The sequence below is a fragment of the Podarcis liolepis genome (assembly GCF_965112155.1).
Source record: "Podarcis liolepis genome assembly, chromosome: 5".
Taxonomy (NCBI): domain Eukaryota; kingdom Metazoa; phylum Chordata; class Lepidosauria; order Squamata; family Lacertidae; genus Podarcis; species Podarcis liolepis.
In genome coordinates this window covers 62,518,887-62,537,614 of record NC_139556.1, presented here as the reverse complement: position 1 = coordinate 62,537,614, position 18,728 = coordinate 62,518,887, and the positions used below count along the sequence as shown (strand labels likewise).

The 18,728-nt window shown below is 43.6% G+C and overlaps 1 protein-coding gene across 1 annotated transcript; it reads right to left on the bottom strand.

The window, feature by feature from the left end:
- Positions 1-728: 728 nt before the first annotated feature.
- On the bottom strand, positions 729-16,324 carry PLEKHB2 (pleckstrin homology domain containing B2). Its single transcript, XM_083505765.1, has 8 exons — positions 16,161-16,324; positions 12,694-12,739; positions 10,325-10,477; positions 9,762-9,864; positions 8,177-8,216; positions 6,276-6,365; positions 5,807-5,915; positions 729-2,835 (listed from the first exon to the last, which is right to left on the bottom strand). Exons 2-8 carry the CDS (start codon positions 12,728-12,730, stop codon positions 2,699-2,701), a joined length of 669 nt encoding a protein of 222 aa, XP_083361891.1. The 5' UTR covers positions 12,731-12,739; positions 16,161-16,324; the 3' UTR covers positions 729-2,698.
- Between the last annotated feature and the right edge of the window lie 2,404 nt (positions 16,325-18,728).

Sequence of the window (18,728 nt, the reverse complement as noted above, 5' to 3'; positions counted from 1 at the left end):
GGTATTATCAACAGAAATAAGGAAGCCAACTGAATTAGCAAATTTTCCATCTACGCTGGCAACGTCCTCTGTACCTGAGGGAAAGCAGGCTAGCTTAGGGAGCGCAAACCACACAGCACACACAACTCTGTCCTCCAGCACTCTTGATACCACTCCCTGCTCTCTCCAAGCATCTGCTCCCTGAAGCAGCTACCTTAGTTTGTTCAATAGTAGGGTTGGCCTCCAAGGGTGGTGTTTACAAGGCTATGTCTCCAGACTATGCCCTCTTTCTGCCACTTCATAGCAAACAATAACTCCTTGAATAATATTTGGAATTACGTGGCATGGGGAGGATAGTTGACACTGCACGTTATCTTACTCGCAATCATATGATGCAAAATCCAGATTTCTACCCAAGTTTTTGGAACCCTTCTTGAATATTGAGCTTGGTCAAGATTTATTTCCTGGTATTAATGCAAGATAAATGTGTTACCTATGGAAATATTTTATTTGCTTTGCAGTTTACTGAATTCACTGGACATTTATCCAACATGAGCATATGATTTAGCCGTTATATTTTAAAATCCAGCTAGCCGATGCCTTGTGTTCTTTCCCGTTATGCCCATTACAATGTGCAAATAATTATTCAGGTAAAATGAAGGCCCCCCCCCCAGCTCATAGTGTAGTTTTCTATGGTTATAACCAACTTGAACTTGACATCTTATCAAGGAATGACGAGTGTATTAAACTTTTGACTTGCCAAAAGTTCGAAGACTACATTTATTTTCTTCTCTCCTCACAAAGTAACAAATACAAAGAAAGGAGTTTTCTGGAAGTTCTACAGTTCTGTACAGTACACATAATAGCACAGAAGAGATGGTCTTAAAATTACACTAGATAAATTACAAAATCAGAGCAGAAGCTAGTGCTGCTTTTAGTGTTTCTTAGTAACTTACAAGGCTTCCAACATACTTGCCTGGTTATTAAATAAGAGACTGCTGACCTATTAAATAAATCATCTTCAGTTCACACATTCTTCAGTTCACAGTACTGTCTTTTGAAATGTCCTAGACTGCTGACAGGGTTTTTAAAAAGCCACACTTTCAGATCCAACAACTGCTGGATGCAATAAGGTCCCCCTGTTGCATTTCAACAGCAGTTGCATAGACACACCCAAGGCAAACACTGGCATACAAGGTGTACAAGACCAATATTAAGACTTCCAGTACCACTACCTTGCCTTTGCCTCACTCACAATTCAGTTATCCCATTTAAATAGGAATGGAATGCATTCGGCTAGGGTTTGCCATTACGGCAGGCGGCACAACCCAAGTCCCCTTTGCTCGCTGCTGTTCAAAGCTTGCAGGTTCACCAAAGAACACAGCACAGCCTATAGACACTTGGAAGAGTCTTGTGTAGATCTCAGATTTTAACAGGATGCACAAGCAACGGATGGATAAAAATAGGTGTGCCTTTCTTTTTATTAACCTACACTGCTGAAAATAATTTCCAGGTGGGGATACTTGCTCATTTCTCTGTCCTCTCGCAGAAGTAGGGGTATTACGTCTTTAAAGCAGATAATTTAGCTGCAGAAGGAGAAGCACATACAAGACTGGAGCGTGCAACCAAAACAGAGGTATCTCTGTGTCTGGAAAGTAGAAGCCCTTGTTAAAAATAGTCTGTAGTTGCAGGTAAGAGAGCATAATTACTGTGTATAAATCTCAATACAGATTCAAAAGGTTCCCATATACTTAAACCAGTAAGACTTTGAACACATTTATCCCCATCACAACACCTCCTATCACCTATTAATTAACTATCCTTCTACCTGCCTTAGCAAATGTTCCAGAGGCCTGATGTCCGCATGTTCAACTTTCTTTCCAGCCACCGTTACCCTAAGGAACTGTTACTAGGATCTAAATGAGGTTGCGGTTTCTAGGACACTGGAATGGTTTGAATGGTAATCCAAATTCCTTTCTAGAAGAAATGTCAGATTTTTCTATTGCTTAGACGAGGGAGAGGGAATTTGAGCTCTCCAGATTTTGTTGAACTTCTGCCAGCATAGCCACTGATCAAGGATGATGGGAATTGTAGTCCAAGAGCATCTCAAGAGCCAAAGGTTCCCCGTCCCTGGTTTAGCCTTGGGAAGGACTTGTACAGTAAGTGTGCAATCCTTGTCAAGCTACTGAAATGCCAGAGATCTCCCCTGAATACAAGAAAACATTCAATGGATCCCATGGCATGGCTACTGAATCATCATCTATGTCTTCTAGGAGTGCTGAGAAAAATATTGGATTCAAAATCCCCTGGATTCAGAAATAACCACTTTTGTGCTCCCATGCTTTCCAGTTAGCATTCTGAGGCAGTAGCTGAAGTAATTTTAACAAGATGGTTAATATTTGACTGTAAAAATGAGTCAACTGTGGCCATTTAGCCATCATTAGTAACACTTCATTGATATTACTGCTACTTACTTATCAATGCATAGAATCACAAACTCATCTGACCACGAGCCATTATGCTAACCACTTTTCAACTAAAGGGCACCTTTGGGACAGCTGGGAATTTTTGTTAACTACAATCTGCCTGTCACCAGCAAAAAGTACTACTAGAACCTATTGAAAAAAAATTGTAGATTAAACTGAAGTACTTTGCAAATACATATTATTGCACACAGAAGACTTCAGGTCTCCCTTCGCTTTGTGGCTCCAGAGGGAGCCTAGAACACCCAGAACAACGAGCCCAGGGCCATTCCTGTTGCTGCTCCAGCAAGCATGCCAAGCGCCAGGTCCCCATCATTATCCCGGTAGCGCTCTCGAATGATGACATGATTCGCAGGAGGGTGGCCATAAGGACCTGGAAAGAAGAACACCGTGGGATTTAAATAGAAATAAAACTTGAAACTTCTTGTTCCCTTTCATTGATCTCCTTAAAACTGGGAGGCCAACACATTCTGGACTCCATAAAAATGGGGAAAGGAAAGCCTTGCCGTTAATGTGGGCTAGATAGCTGGGTCTTTAAAAGTAAATGATTTTCAATGCCAGGGAACCTGAACGAATACACAGAGGAGGTAATGTGAAGGAAGACCGATAAAAGCTGTGGGTGATGTCTACGTCGTACTCAAGTAACTCAATCCACTGATTTTTACTGAGTCTACTCTGAGTATGACTAACACTGTATTTCACCCAGTGGCTACATTCAGATGTCATGTTCCCCAAGGCGAGTGTACACACACACACAAATATGGCTCATTGCTGATCCTCTATAATGTGGTTTGGGCAGGGCAGTCCAACATGTGATCCATGGGCTACCTGTAGCCCTCAAGGCCTTTTTGGACGCCCTTGACAACATTTGACACTCCCACACCACAGCCCTTGCATTGCTTTCCCAAAACTGGGTAACCGAGACACTAGGCCAGGCATGTCCAAAGTCCATTTTGGGGGCCTAATCCCTGTGGCAGTTTATTTCCTGGGGTAAAATCTTAAAAAACCCTTAAGAACTTCAATCCTTGAAAAAAGCTCAACAACTTCAGTCCTAAAAAAACTTTGGTCGGCCCTTACGGCCCTTCACTTCATCAAATCTGGCCCTCTTTGAAATAAGTTTGGACACCACTGCACTAGGCTTTGGAAAGTAGGCATAGGCATGATGGCTTGGCAGAGTCCCAGAGTCCTTCACCCTCCTTTCCCAAAGCCTAGTTCGCACTTTCCCAGCTATGGGTAGGAGGTAGGAGGCCTCTAGGACCCTGCCAGAGCCTTGCACCTCCTTTCCAGAGTTTGGCACCTTGTTGACTTCGGGGAGGCAACACGTTGGCTGAGGTGGTGTCATACTTTGGCCTCACTCCCCCTCTTGCGGCCCACTTGGTATGAAAAGTTGGAGCACCATGGTTTAAAGGATCACATCTCAACGCTGTTATTGTGAGGGCACAAACCACTCATGCCAAAGAACAGGAAGACAGGCCAGTCAAACCATAAGACCACATTCAAACACAATATAGCAGCTGTCATATCACAGAAGCATATGATACAGAATAATTAATCAAACGTTTTTTGTCTTATACTATAGTTTTGCAGTAGCACAGGCTGACCTAATAATGGTTTGAGAACTCTCACACGGGTTTCTTTGCCCATCAGCAGTGACAGTGTAAGAATACTCCAACCTTTAATGGAGGGATGGGGAATCTGTGGCCCTCGAGATCTTGCTGTACTACAGTTCCCATTGCCATGACTACTGGCCATGTTGACTGAGACTGATGGGAGCTGAAGTCCCTGAAACATCTTGAGAGCCACAAGTTCCCCAGCACAGATTTAATTACAATCTGGCACTGAAACTCCCTCAGTAACCTGAGCAGGGGCATATTTTATGACCATAACTGACTTAAGCAATTAAATATGGCATATTTCTGATACAAGCAACCAGAAATAGAAGCCAAACATACTTAGCAGCGCAAACCTTTACATGTTTACTCAGGAGTAAGTCCCACTAAATTCAGCGGGACTCAGTCCCTGGTTGATCACAGGGTTGCAGCCAAAATGTTGCAGTTATTATTATTATTGATTTCATTCCTATTGAAATTATTATTAATTTCATTCCCTTCCTATGCAACGTCTCACAATATAATAAAACATATATAAAATAACTGCATACATAACAACAATTTCAAATCCAGTATGGTTATGGACTGGGATATAGTTCTTGTAGTCTAAGTTACCATCTCATATCATGCTAATGCACTAAAGGTACTAGTAATGTACACATCAAAAATTTGGGAGAGAAAAATACCATCAGAAGATGAGAATTATACCACTATCTCTTATGTTACATCCTTATTTTAAACCTTTTTCTACTTGACCAATATTATGATTTTAGGTCTGAGATAGGGAGGGAAATTATAAGTACCATATTTTTCCATGTATAAGACAATGTTTTTTGCTAAAAAAATTTAGTCCAAAATAGGAGGTCGTTCTATACATGGAAAAATACGGTCCAGTGCTTCAGCTGCTTGTTCCGCTTCGGCTTGGCATCTGCCATCTTCATGCCCTGCTTAACTCTGGTTCTTTCTCCTGCTCCCTATTGCTGCCTTGCCTGCCTGCCTGCCTGCCTCCCTCAGCAGCAGCGAATTTGGTTGAATTCCCCCAAAAAAAGCTCAACAAATTTGGGCAACCTCAGGTGTTTAAAATATTGATTTATTTTTGCCCAGAGATGGAAAGAGGATGCTGTTCCAACCAAGGAAGTGTGGCTGATTCAATTGATGGATTATGCCAAAATGGCAAAATTAATGGGTGTGTTAAGAAACCAAGGGGGGGGGGAGGATTATTAATGAGTGGGGAATATTTGTGGAATATTTGAAATACTATGGTATGCAACTAAGTGCATTGGTAGGGTTAATTTAAATCAAGCAGTTAAAAGTACTATTAAGATTAATTGTAGAATAATTCAAAAATGGAGTAAAGTAGAAAATGCAGTGTTAAAAATTTAAATAAGAGAAGACACCACAAAAGCGGGGAAGGGAAGTCTGATTTGTATTGGAGGAACGGTATTGTAAAATCTGTATTTGTAAATTCTTGAACATTGTTTTCTTAATTTAGGGTTCAAAAATATAGGTATCATCTTATATATGGGGGTGTCTTATAAACGGAAAAATACAGCAAATGCATTATATATACTGCAAAAATGGTACTTTTAGGGCATTTATTCATTTACTGTTGAGTAATAAAAATACCTTACTACAAAGGGGGAGGGGGTTGTGTGGGGGAAATACTGAATGCAAAACCAAACTGCAGAGTTCTGAATGTACTAAATCAAGTCATAGAAGAATATTACCAGTTACCTTGGTTTGGATATTGATAGGGGATTGCATACGTCTGTCCATTAGAAGTAAAGAAGACCTGGGCCCCAGGAGGTGGATATGCGCCATTGTACTGTGGGTAGCCATAAACCTGATGACATTGAGAACAATTGTTAGCAGTGCACATTGGAAACAAACATTCCTGAGTGCGGCATCCCATTCACTTTAACTACAAGGCTTTTCGCTTGACACTGAAGAGGACACCTATATAATACGCCATGCTGTGATGGAAGATGGGCAAGGGTTTAAGACCTTTTACAACTAGATTCAACAAACTCAGCAAACAGGTGCTGCCTGACATCACCAGCTCAGGTATGACGCACCACCTGCTTCTTCAGGACAGGTGAAACCTGCCAGCTAAATTTTATGCATAGGTCACCTCACAAAATGCCCAATTTTAAGCAACTTGCACTAACTAAACTCTCCTTATATCATGTTTTCCATAGCTTACCTCAGGTGATGGTGTTGCATAAGCCGTGTACGGAGGAGGAGACGAGGAAATTGTATTGTCGTCATACATCACTTCCGAACCAATATAGGCCTGGACATGTTAACATAAAACACAGAAGCAGCTGTTCAAATTCTTCAGTTGCAATCACTGCAGATGGGAGCAGGATTGGATAAACAGAGCACTCAGTAGGAAATTGACATGAGGTTAGCATCTTTGGGAAATGCTGAGTTGTTGACTTACTGTACAAAATAGCATTACTGATCAACAATACTTAAACTGAGGAGTTTAACGCACAATGCAGGGCAAAATGGAAAAGTGCAGCCTTCCTACTCTGTTCCATGTCAGGTAGGTGAGACGTGGGAAGAACATCAGACACAAGGCAAAGTGGAATGAAGATGCCACCGTCGGAGGTAGAGGGAGAACATACCAAAATTACCAAGTTCCTAAAATTTCTCTGTGTTCTCTTTCCCTGCTCTCCAGCAGATGGCTTTGCTTCTAGCACACGAAAGGATTATTATTTTTGTTCACCCTGTGCATATGTGGCAGAAGAACCATGATGCCACTTTTATGTTCCGCAGAAGACAGCAGCAACCCTGACACAGATGGCTTTGCGGATGATCACCAACAGCCACATTGTGTTTTTGTTCAAGCTGCAAAGAGCCCTGTTGAGTTGGCCTGACTTGCTCTCCTACCTTTTTAAGGATCAAGGGAGGGAGCTGGGATAGGTCTGCAGCAGGGATGAGAAAGCACCAAAGGACAACACTTCTTGGACTACAAGGCCAGAAATGCCTAGCAAATTTCCACCAGCCCTGCTGGATTCTTTTCTGATTCCAGGAAAGAGCACGATGACAAGGGTGTGTGCCTGTGTATTAAGCAGAATCAGATGCTGCAGCTTGTCTGCTCCCCTGGGAAGGCTACTTGCTCCAGGCATGATAGGCGAGCGGCAAAGGGCACCTGTGAAGCATTATGCATCATGTTGTGCATAATATTTGACTTTTGTTCATTTCTGAAATACCGTATTTTTTGCACCATAACACTCACTTTTTTCCTCCTAGAAAGTAAGGGGAAATGTCTGTGCGTGCTATGGAGGAAATGCCTACGGTGTGGCATGCCTACGGATTTTCCTCCTCTAAAAACTATGTGCGTGTTATGGTCGGGTGCGTGTTATAGAGAGAAAAATACGGTAACTATCTTCCTAAAGATTGCTTCACTGGCTAACATGATCAAGAAATGGATCATACAAGTTGGGCCTGTGATGATGACAGGAATAGGGCCAGATGACCACTGTGAGAACAGGATGCTGAACTACAAGGGGCCTTTGCTTTGATGCAGCAGGTTCTTCTTGTTAGGATATTTCCGTTCCACCTTAAAAGGGAGCAGGCTTTGTGAGTCACAGAGTCTGCGCATGTCCTATTCACAGGATGTTTATGTTTGCTGTTCCTTTCGATTTCGCAGTCGGTCGGAGACACTGACTCAGAACGGTCATGTTTTCCTTTGTTCTGTTCAACGCTAAATAAAGTCTGTAAATATGCTCTCCTGCGGTGCAAGTTTCTGGCTGTGCTTCTGCTGATAAAGAGTGTGCATGAGCCCTGGAATGTGGCAATCTATTTCTGAGGCTTCGTGTCGCTAATTGCTGGTACTGCGTGGCTACAGGGATCGATGGACGTCCGGCAGCCGGCTTGGGGCCATGATGGACTATATCTCCCTGGCAGTATTCCCAACACTTCTTAAGCTTCCTATGCGCTTCCTACGCTTACTCCTTCCATCAGAACAAGGGAAGTGTGGGCCAAGGTACTAGCCACACAAAAAAGGTACTCAAAAAAGAATTCTAAATGAAAGGCTGTTTCTCTCAATGCTACTATTGCAAGCACACACACACACACACACACAACCCTACTTACCCCATTTGTTCTGGCATCCTGGAGAGCAATTTTCCAAGCTCTATAGAAAATATGAAACAAACAGTGTAAAAAAAACAAAAGTATAATGGTGGAAGAATCACTAATATAAATTGTACATCCATGTTAACAAGTTTAGGAAAAAAAACCGTAGCAACTATTTGTGGTGAAACTACATGGGAGGGGCATGATTAGAAGACCTGGTGCATTTTTATTATACAAAAAAAGTAGCTATGGTTGGGAATACAATTGCAGAGGGAGAGAGTCTAACTAATGCTTTTGGATTTAGGTCACAGTGTCTCCTCCCTCTCTCAACCCAAACTGGCTACTGAAGTGAAAAACAGCTGAGTTCAATGTCCTGAATCCATGTCTTCCCCTCAAGGATTAACAGCAAGCCTAGGGTACAGTTAAAGCCAGGGAGCAAAGGGTTAAATCCTCCCTGCTCCCTATGTTGTAGTCCCAATCCAAATCTGGCCCACAACAGCTGCTTTTTGGTGAGGTAAAAATATGTCAGGCATTCCAATCACGGAATTCTATGGCCTGGTTTACACATAATGCTGAACTGTAGTTTAAATAAACCATAGTTAATAAACCATGGTTTAGCATGATGTGCAAACCCAGGCAAGCGCCTTAATTGCCATTCATGAACTATAAGTTACTAGCGAAAATGGTTTGGTTTGCACAAGACGGTAAGCCAAACTGATGCCTTACAAGCACTGTGCAAATGTGCTAACTCCCGGAGAGGAGCTGGCAGCCACTTTGCTCCTCCTTGGTCCTTTTACATCAGCATGGCATGGATGCTAAGCCAAGACTTGGCTCAGTGTGTCATCCAAACCCAGGCTCATGGCTAAACTCTCTCCAATCTAGCCACAAGACGTAGCCAGAAAGAAACTTTGGCTATAAACTATGGTTAAGGAGGAGGCAGCTTCAACCACAAGCCTGGGCTCAGGTAACATGCTAAGCCAAAGGGCCAAGAAGTGTCTCCCCCAGGACCCATAAGTTTGTGCTAAGTGATGGTTTGGCTTAGCACTACATGCAAATGCAGCAAAACAATTTAGGGCTTGCTGTTACATGCGAATGCAGACCATGTGTAATCTGATGCTCAATCTGATGAGTCGCTAGCCTAGAAAATAATCTGACACAACTATTCCCTTTATCAGTATGCAAGAATAAAATATCCCCAAAAACATAAATCCTCCAGAGGCTATTAATAAATGGAGGGAAATCGAACCATCTGTTAATAGGTGATAATCTGGAGTGGAAAAAGCAAAGATGCTCAGCTAAAGTCCCAGTGTGAGGCTGTCATTACACTCCCCCAGTTTCAAAAGGGATGGGGAAAGTTAGTTATGTGACCATCATAATTAGCTCAAACATCCGCTTTGGGAAGTGAGCTAAGAGATAGGTCTGCTTCTTGCAGTTCGGAGAGTTGCAACTGTTTTGCATAGCAACTCATTCAAGAACATATAGCCCACTGCCGCCCATTATGCACACATGTCACTCTTTCAAAAGGGAAGTCCTTGTTAAAAAGAGCCCCAGAGCCACCAAACTCTACAGTTCTTTTATTTTCAAGTAAGCAGAAGAAACTCACAAGCAGTCATCCGCACTTTCTGCACAGAGGTTGAGCACTTTCCCATCACGGCAAATGATCTGCAGCAAGCAATCCCTAGGCTTCCCCTCCGGAGGCTGGAAACCTGCTCAAGAGAAAGGCAAAGTAAAAGAATGGTACTTCAGCTCCACCAAGCTAAATGCTTAATTCACTTTTAAACTCAGATCCTCCAAAGAGGCTTGAGTAGGCTCATACGATGGGAAGCCTGATTCAGAAACTAAAGCAGAATCCTAAGCTTGACAAACGGAGGAGACACACCCAAGCTCCACTTGATTTAGGGTATGTCCAGATATTTTGAGACTACAATTCCCATCATCCCTGACCACTGGTCCTGTTAGCTAGGGATGATGGGAGTTGTAGTCCCAAAACATCTGGAGGGCCGAGTTTGCCTATGCCTGGTTTAGCACTGTGAGAAATGGCTTTGTGAATTTAGAACCAAGTCTACATATAGTGGTAAGTCCTTCATATTTGTATTACAGGTGGCACCGAGCAGGTGTATGTATGCAGAGGGTGGGAAAGTTCAAATAAAAAAAAGATATTCGCACCTCGGCATTCATTTCCCACTCTGACGTTGATGCAGTCAACTTTCATGTGAATTCGATCCTCTAGATCCTGCCGATGTTGGTCGTCATAAAATAACAAATGGCCATGAGCCCATAGATCAAACCAGTTCTTCTTCCAGCGCCTTAATATAGTACCTAAAAGGAACAGGGATCAATTGTTTTTTGAGAGGTCTAACTAAACAGTATCAAATTCCACATTGATTAGGTTGTTTGATATTTGTTTTGCTTTCAGTGATCATGCTTGGAATGCTCTTAAACCAGAGTTCCCTGAATCTATAACAGAAGTAGCAAAGGCAATTAATGTCAAGGAAAAAGCTCCTATTTCAACTTCATAGCAACTATTTAATTTATTCTGACAAACCTTTAGCCAGACATCAGGCAACCAAAGAACCAAGCAGGCATCTTTTTATTCATTTGGTGGCCAAGAATACTGCCTTTAAGGAATTTTGCATAAAACATTATTTGTTTTATGTCACCATAGCATGAAATTCACACACACATATACATAAAGTCCAAATATGATTTGTGTTTTTGCCATGTTTTTCTGAAACAGACATGCTGAGCCAAGCCATGATCAGCATGAATGAACAAGACTGTAGTCACTCAGAGCAAAAACTGAAGAAGCTTCACTCTTCCCCAGGCGCTGCTTCTGTTTTGCTATCCAGAGCTAAGCCATGATTTTGCTTAACACTGCATCCAAATCTGGGCTCATGGTTTGTATCGCTGAATATAAACCATGAACTTCAGTCAAGGTTGTCACTTTTGCTCCAAGCATCAACATGCTTGCTTGTCCTGAGCCATTGCTTGCCTTAGAGTTGCATGCAAACAGAGTCATACTTTAATTGCAAACTACAGTGGTACCTCGGGTTAAGTACTTAATTCGCTCCCCAAGTAAGGACTGGTGTACCTAGGCTGGAAGAAGGTTTCTGAGACACAGTGGCAAACTGTGCCTCTAGTGACAATGATGGGCCAATGAATATCCCTGTCTTCAGTGTGTTTCTAGTGTGATTTTTTAACAACATTTTTATATAATACAAAACACTAATTTGTCCCCCTGAGACCTTGGGAATATACCGTATTTTTCGTCCCATAGGACGCACCTAGTTTTTTTGGGGGGAAATAAAGGGATTTTTCCCCCTTTATTTCCCCCCCAAAAGCAGGTCGGGGAAACCAAAGCAGGTCGAGGAACAGCGGGATGGCGGCGCTGCGCCTCCCTGCTGTCCCCCGAGCTTGTGGGGCTGGCCGATGTCTGCCCAGCACAAGGGGCGCTCTGCTTCAGGGCGCCTTGCGCGCCGAGCGGCAGGCTGCTATCCGCAGCGTGGGGAGCCCTACGGGGAACTCCTGCAGGGCTCCCCACGCTGTGGATGTCTGCCCGGCGCGAGGGGCGCTCTGCTTCAGGGTGCCTTACCCGCCGGGCGGCAGGCTGCTATCCGCAGCCTGCTATCCGCCTCTGCTTTCAGCGTGCCCGGCGCTCCGGGAAGCAGGCTACTATCCGCAGCCTAGACAGCCCTGCGGGAACTCCCGCAGGGCTGCCTAGGCTGCGGATGTCTTCCTGAAGCCTGGATGCCTTGCCTCTCGCTCTCCAAGCTTCAGCGAAAGCCTGCATTCGCCCCATAGGACGCACCCAGATTTCCCCTTCATTTTTGGAGGGGAAAAAGTGCGTCCTATAGGGCGAAAAATATGGTAAACACAAATAAATGTTCACACTAAAGATAAGGGGAGCAAAATCAATACAGTGGTACCTCGGGTTAAGTACTTAATTTGTTCCGGAGGTCCGTACTTAACCTGAAACTGTTCTTAACCTGAAGCACCACTTTAGCTAATGGGGCCTCCCGCTGCCGGCGCGCTGCCGGAGCACAATTTCTGTTCTCATCCTGAAGCAAAGTTCTTAACCTGAAGCACTATTTCTGGGTTAGCGGAGTCTGTAACCTGAAGCGTATGTAACCTGAAGCGTATGTAACCCGTGGTACCACTGTACACAGAATGAAGGAGACCTAGAATTGGATTTCTGGTGTCTTGTTTTAATTCAACACAGCTAATTTAATCCAAGCAGAATGGGGGTAGGGAGAAGGTTCCTGATTCCGAGTGTCATTCTCCCCATTTGTGTTTTGAGGAGGGGGAGGATGCACAGTCAGTTTCCTGGGGAAGGGAGAATCTTGATTGGGATATCAGCACAGGAGGAAAAACTCTCTCCCACTGCTCATGCTCAGGTCAAATTGTCAGTCTCAGTGGCTGCACATCACAGAAAATTTGATAAGATCCAGTCATGGATTTTCTACATAATGTGTTGCTTGGCACCGAAACAAGTCAGGGAGGGGGGAGAGAGAGAGCTGACAGAATCCATTACTCACTTTGCCGGAGCAGCCATCCACTTTTCACCAGCGCCATCTCCAAACACTAGGGAGAAAAGAAGGACATCAGTGTAGCACCAGTGTGATGATATAGAAGGACTTTCTCTGTCTCTCTTTTTCCCCAAATGAGAGACAGGCTTCCTTACAAGGCAGAGGGTAGGGTATGCTTGTGTCTCTTGTGTTTAAAGTATATGAGAGCTGGCGGTCTCCAGGCATACTGTACAGGGGTAGCGAACTTGGTGCTTTCCATATGTGGTGGACTGCTATCAGTATGGCCAATGATCAGGGGTGATGGGAGTTGTAGTTAAAACATCCGGAGGGCACCATGTTAGTTACCCCTCTTTTAACAGTGATGTCTTGTTTAATTGGAGCTGCAGGTTGATCCTATCTGGGTTTACTCCAAAAGAAATCCCACTGAGTTCAACAATACTAATGAAGCATGCCTGGAATTGCAGGTTCAATTCGAGAAAAAGCTACTCTGTGGGCCAATAAGATACCAAAAAGCGATTCAATTACAGAAAGAAAGGGACTTGCAGTGAGAGACCAAATGCACCTTTATTTACAGATAAAGGATTAAGAAAAAAAACTTGAATCTTCCCATGAAGTTCAGAAGAATCTTCCCAGGAAGTAAATCCCATGGGACTTGCATCCACATTAACACATTTTTAAAAATTGTTCTAGGAATCAAAGTTCAGCTGCTGTGTTTAATATGTACATGAAAAGCTCTCTCTTGTTACGCACTGCATACCACATTTTCTCACAAATAATGAAAATACTGGTTGGTTTTTTGCCCACTGTACTAGGTTTAAAAAGCCACTAATTATGACATTGTTTTGTGAGGGCTTGAGCTTATCCATAGGAGTGTACAGATTTCCACTATACAGAGCCAGGCTATGGATCCATCTAGCTCAGTAATGTCTACAGCACGGGTGTCAAACACAAGGCCCGCGGGCCGAATCCGGCTCGCCAGACCTCGTCATGTGGCCCGTGTAGCCGCCGCCGGCCGCCAGCCTTCACCTTTTATTCTCGCTTTTTTTTTTTTTACACAAGAAAGCCGGCTTTTCAGCGCATGCGCGGCAGCCTAAAAGCCAGAGAACGTCTGCCCTCTAGCGGCGCCGGCCGTTCTACACAGGAAACCTCCACTTATTTTTATATTGAGCGCATGCCATCCTGTGATGTGACAGATCCAACGGCTGCCTGAACCCTTCTCTCCTGTACTGTAAGTACATATGATGTGGGGGGGGGCCTGCTTATTAGGGGGGGGTCTGCTTATTATTCTGCTTAAAAGTCTGAGCGGTAAACTTTGGATATACTGACCACTTCCGTGTCACTTTACAGTGGTATAGGGACCATAAACTACAATCAAATAACCCAAAAATGTCCAACAAAAGAAAAGTTGAGGGAAGGCAATTTCAGGAGAGATGGGAAAGTGAATACACGTTTGTGATTAATGGAGACAAGCCGGTATGTCTTATTTGCTATGAGGCAGTGGCAGTGATGAAGGAATACAATTTACGCCGGCACTTTGAGACCAAACATGGAGCCAAATCTGATAACCTTAGCCACCAGGAAAAGCAACAAAAGGTCCAAGAATTAAAAGGTAGCCTGCATTCTCAACGGAATATTTTTGCAAAAATGCCTTGTGTTTGCCATATGTGTAATAAACAGTGTTTGGCAATATTTGTATGTTTTAAAAAAAAATTACTGTCTGTTACCAAAAATCATTTTTCAATAAATTGTACAATAATTGTACATTTTAATATCTACTTGCCATTATTCTGACTATGTTTCTGCTTTCAGAGCTAGTTATTACTTACATTATTACAAAAAACAGTAATAACTGAATGCAGTGACAATAATTTATGATAATAAAGAGTGGACACATAGTCCTACAGATACAACCGGCCCTTTGAGGGTGACCAAACTGCTGATGCGGCCCCCGACGCATTTGAGTTTGACAACCCTGGTCTACAGGCTCTGACAGCAGTTCTCCGGGGTTTCAGCCAAAAGTCTTTCCCACCTCTGCACGGAGATGCCAGAGATTTTTCTCATATAAGGTGTGGGCTCCACCACTGAATTACGGCCCTTCTTACTGAGAGTCTCCAGCAGGATTGTTGGATTGGGTCCTGCTACTGCTTTCACCAGGAGATGCCAGGGACCAAGGCTGCAATCCTCTACACACTTATCTGGGAGGGGCAGAGCAGTCCAAACTGCCTCCGTGCTGAGCAGAGGGCCCTGCCAGCTAAGCCGGCTTCCCGCTGACAACAGAGTGATGCAAGCAGCATTCCCGTGGCAGGGCACTCCCCCTTCCCCCAGCCAAGTGGTCAGGTGGGCGTGCTGTCATGAGGAAAAGACGCCACACCAAATAAATAAATCACATCTTCACTGTTACTCTAATCTGGCAAGAAAGCTATCAAAGCAGTTCCTACTCTGCCATATTCTGTCTATATTTCAGCAGCGCTTTCACACGCCGCCCAATCAACTGTGGTACAACCCAAGTTAGAAAAGAGAGCTCGACATCCCAAAGTGCGGTTTTTAGAGCAAAAATGACATCATCACTATTTAATTAAAAGCAGCAGTTTGACGATGAAACCATCTGTAGAGATGATGCTTTTGTTATCTAGCAGGCCTTCCATGTCTTGAAAGCTGTCAATGTCCCCACCCCACCCAGTATGTTTATTGAACGTGTTGCCCACCAAAGAATCCTGGAAAGTGCTGTTTACCCCCTCACTGAACTACATTTCTCAGCACCCTTAAACTATGGTTTCCGGGTTGTTGTTTTTTGATGAGGTGGGGGGCTGCTATTATGCTAGGAAGTGCTTTATCGGCTTATTTTGTGCTCCTCGCACACAGGCGTCCATCAGACGAGGATCCTGAATTATATTCTGCTGTAAATTCCAGAATTAATCCACACTGCAGCTTGAAAACACAATTGTGATAGGAGGGCGACTTTGAAAGGCGTTATCTCATAGCTGTCAACGTTTCCCTTTATTTAAGGGAAATTCCCTTATTCCGAATACGATTCCTCGCAAGAAAAGGGGAAAGTTGACAGCTATGCGTTATCTTTAGAGCCCGCCACTCCACCCCAAAAAGGGCTTCGCTGACTGTCACTCAGACGATCTCCGCCCTGACTGAGCCCCCTTCTCCTCCGAGGCTAAGATGGAAAACGCAAGAAGAAAGCAGGAAGTAGAAAGCACCTCAAGAAGCAAGCGGAGCGCTTCTCCGAGGAGGATAAAAGGCGAGGACAGCGACCTAGACTGCGTGCACTTGTTACAGTCCTGGGGATTACAAAACACGGTGGCCTGACCTCGTTGGATTTGACCCCTGCTCGCCCAGACAAGCTGTAGCCGCCGGACCAGCTGCCCGCCCTCCGTCCCCGGCCCATTGCAAGATCCACACACCGTGCGCCTCCGCCGCCCTTCGCTCTTTCCCGGGCAGAGGGGGGAACGAGCCCCGGCCCAGCCTACCTGTTACGCCTGGAAGCGACCGCGCGAGCCCCAACAATCCTCGCTTTCTTCTTATTCTTCCTTGTTGCTAAAAGGAGATCCAAGATCGCGCGCCCCGCCCCGCCCTCGTCTGACGCCAGACGGGTCCTATGATCAACCGCGTCACTCCGTGTCTACTGCTCATGCCCGCAAGGGTAGATGGGAGTTGTAGTTTCTCAGAGCGGAAGGAGGCGGCAGGGCAAATGTTTCATTTTAAAAAATTCTGTATCATCCGCGTTCCCGCAGGTTTCCTCCGCCCCTATTACGTCTGGGTCAGTTCTGGAACAGTCCCTCCCCAGCATGCAGGAAAAACTAAACTGCAGTTATGTATATTTATATACAAATATCTAGATAAGGCGAAGCGTAAAGCGATATGGAAATATGGAGTTGTGCGAGGTAGGCGGTACGATCCTATGGAAATGCGCTCGCAAGGAAAGCCCACTTGTTTTAATCGGGGGCTGTCCCCTGGTGTTTAGGGGTAGGGATGAAGGAAGCTTTAACCTTCCAGATGTTGGTGGACTACAGCTCCCATCTTCTCCCGCTACTGGCCATACTGATGGTTGGAATTCAACATCTGCGTGGCCACAACTCTCCCCGCTCCCCTGCACACCTGATTTAGGATTGCAGCCTTCGGCCCGTAGTTGGAGGTGCCAATCTTGGCAGCGTCGTGCTTGTTGGAAAAAGTCGGATATCTAATATCTTCCAAGCAAGCAGGTATGCTGGAGTTTTGGTGTCACCTCATCTTCAAGCACTATCACAAAATAGCAATAGTTGCATGTACATGTAGTCGCTGAATAGATAAAACATATTACTGTGTTTCTCACTCAAGATGGGTTTTACACTTTTCTATTCAAACGATGTTCATGAAGTACTATTATAATCATGAAATACTACTATTATAAAAAGTTTTGTGACACCTTAAATACAAACTTCAAATCTCTAATTTCTTGAAATATTGTTGGGAACCACCCTGAAATCTGCAGGTATAGGCGGTATAAAAATTTAATAATAATAAAATCTTTCATGGCTTCATATTGGCCCACTTGGGAGAAAACAATAGTGATTGAATCTGTGGTTGGAATTGACAAATGGGGGGGGGGGATTTCCCTTGCCAAGGTGTTTTTAAAGCAAAATGTTTCGGCTCTGGTTTTGAAGGGGGGGTAGGGTAATTACATAATTATTTTTTGCTTTTGTCTAACAATAAAACAATCCAAGGAAACACAAGGGAGAGGATTTAGTTTTTGTCTGAAATGCAACACACACCACAAACCGTTAAAACTATTCCAAGATCCAGGAAAGCTAGCACATGCAAACAAGGCTTGCTGGATCAGGGCCTATGGAAATAAAATGTAGATATGCATCCTTTTGCACAAGTCATAAACCAAGAACAATGAGATACCATAACATCCTAGAATGAAAACCTAAGTTTGAGTTAAAATATCACATATAAACTTTGCCTAAGATTCTTTATTCACAGTAATGTCCTCAACAATATTTCAAGAAATACGAGAGAGAATTTTTCTTTATTTTTCATAAATCAAAGAAATAACTTCACAATAAATAGTTCAGCTCTAAATCTCCAGGACAAGAAGGACATTTCAACACACAGTAAAATATGCTTAGGTACAGATATCAGTGGGGTTAAATACCGCTGGAAATATGGGTTGTGAATAAGGCTGTGCTTCAGGACCAATGACTGCTACAAAAAAGGCAGCTCCCATTTCTCAGCAACATGTCCCAGATGCAACATCCAGGAAATTCTGATGAAATTAAATTACTGCATCACTGCCAAAGGCAGCAAGCAAATATGATATTGTCAAATAAATAATGAAACAATGCTGAAAACGAATAAAATGAAATGAACATTTTTTCATGCACACCCAAATGTGTGAAAGGTAGGGGACCACCACAGAGAAAGTAAGGTATGTTCCTTCTCACTTCCTTAATATGATTTGTATGAAAGATATTAAAACATTATTGATTTGAATGCTCTCATATTCTCTTTGTTATACAGAATGCCTAACCATATTTTATTGGTTAAGAATGGCAGTTACAAATAGATAAGATTTATAAATGCATACATGTGTGTGAGGTGGTTTTTTGTTACAGAACAGTAAGATGCACAGTTCTGCAGTGCATTTCTGAAAACACGCACCTTTGTTTCCTTTCAGCAATTTCCAGAAGGCAAGTTGTGTTAAACCAATGAAGAGTCTTGGGGCACCTGAAAAACTAACATTATTATGTTACGCTATAATATTATGTAAACGCTTGTGTATTAGAGTTGACTTCATCAGAATCCCCTTTTCACATTTGTTCGGACATTTGCCCCAACTAACAACTGCTGAATCCGTGGACAGTGGGATATATGCAAGCCCTGTGCCCAACACCCCACCTCAGTGCTTCTCTGCTCAGCACTCAACCTATCCCACGCTGAGCACGCTGAGCACAGAAGTTCTGCAGGGGTCTTTTATTTGCACTGATTTCAATGTGAGTAGAAATCTCTTCGTGATTTAGGAACCCAATAAAACCCTTTCCCCCGTTTACAATTTT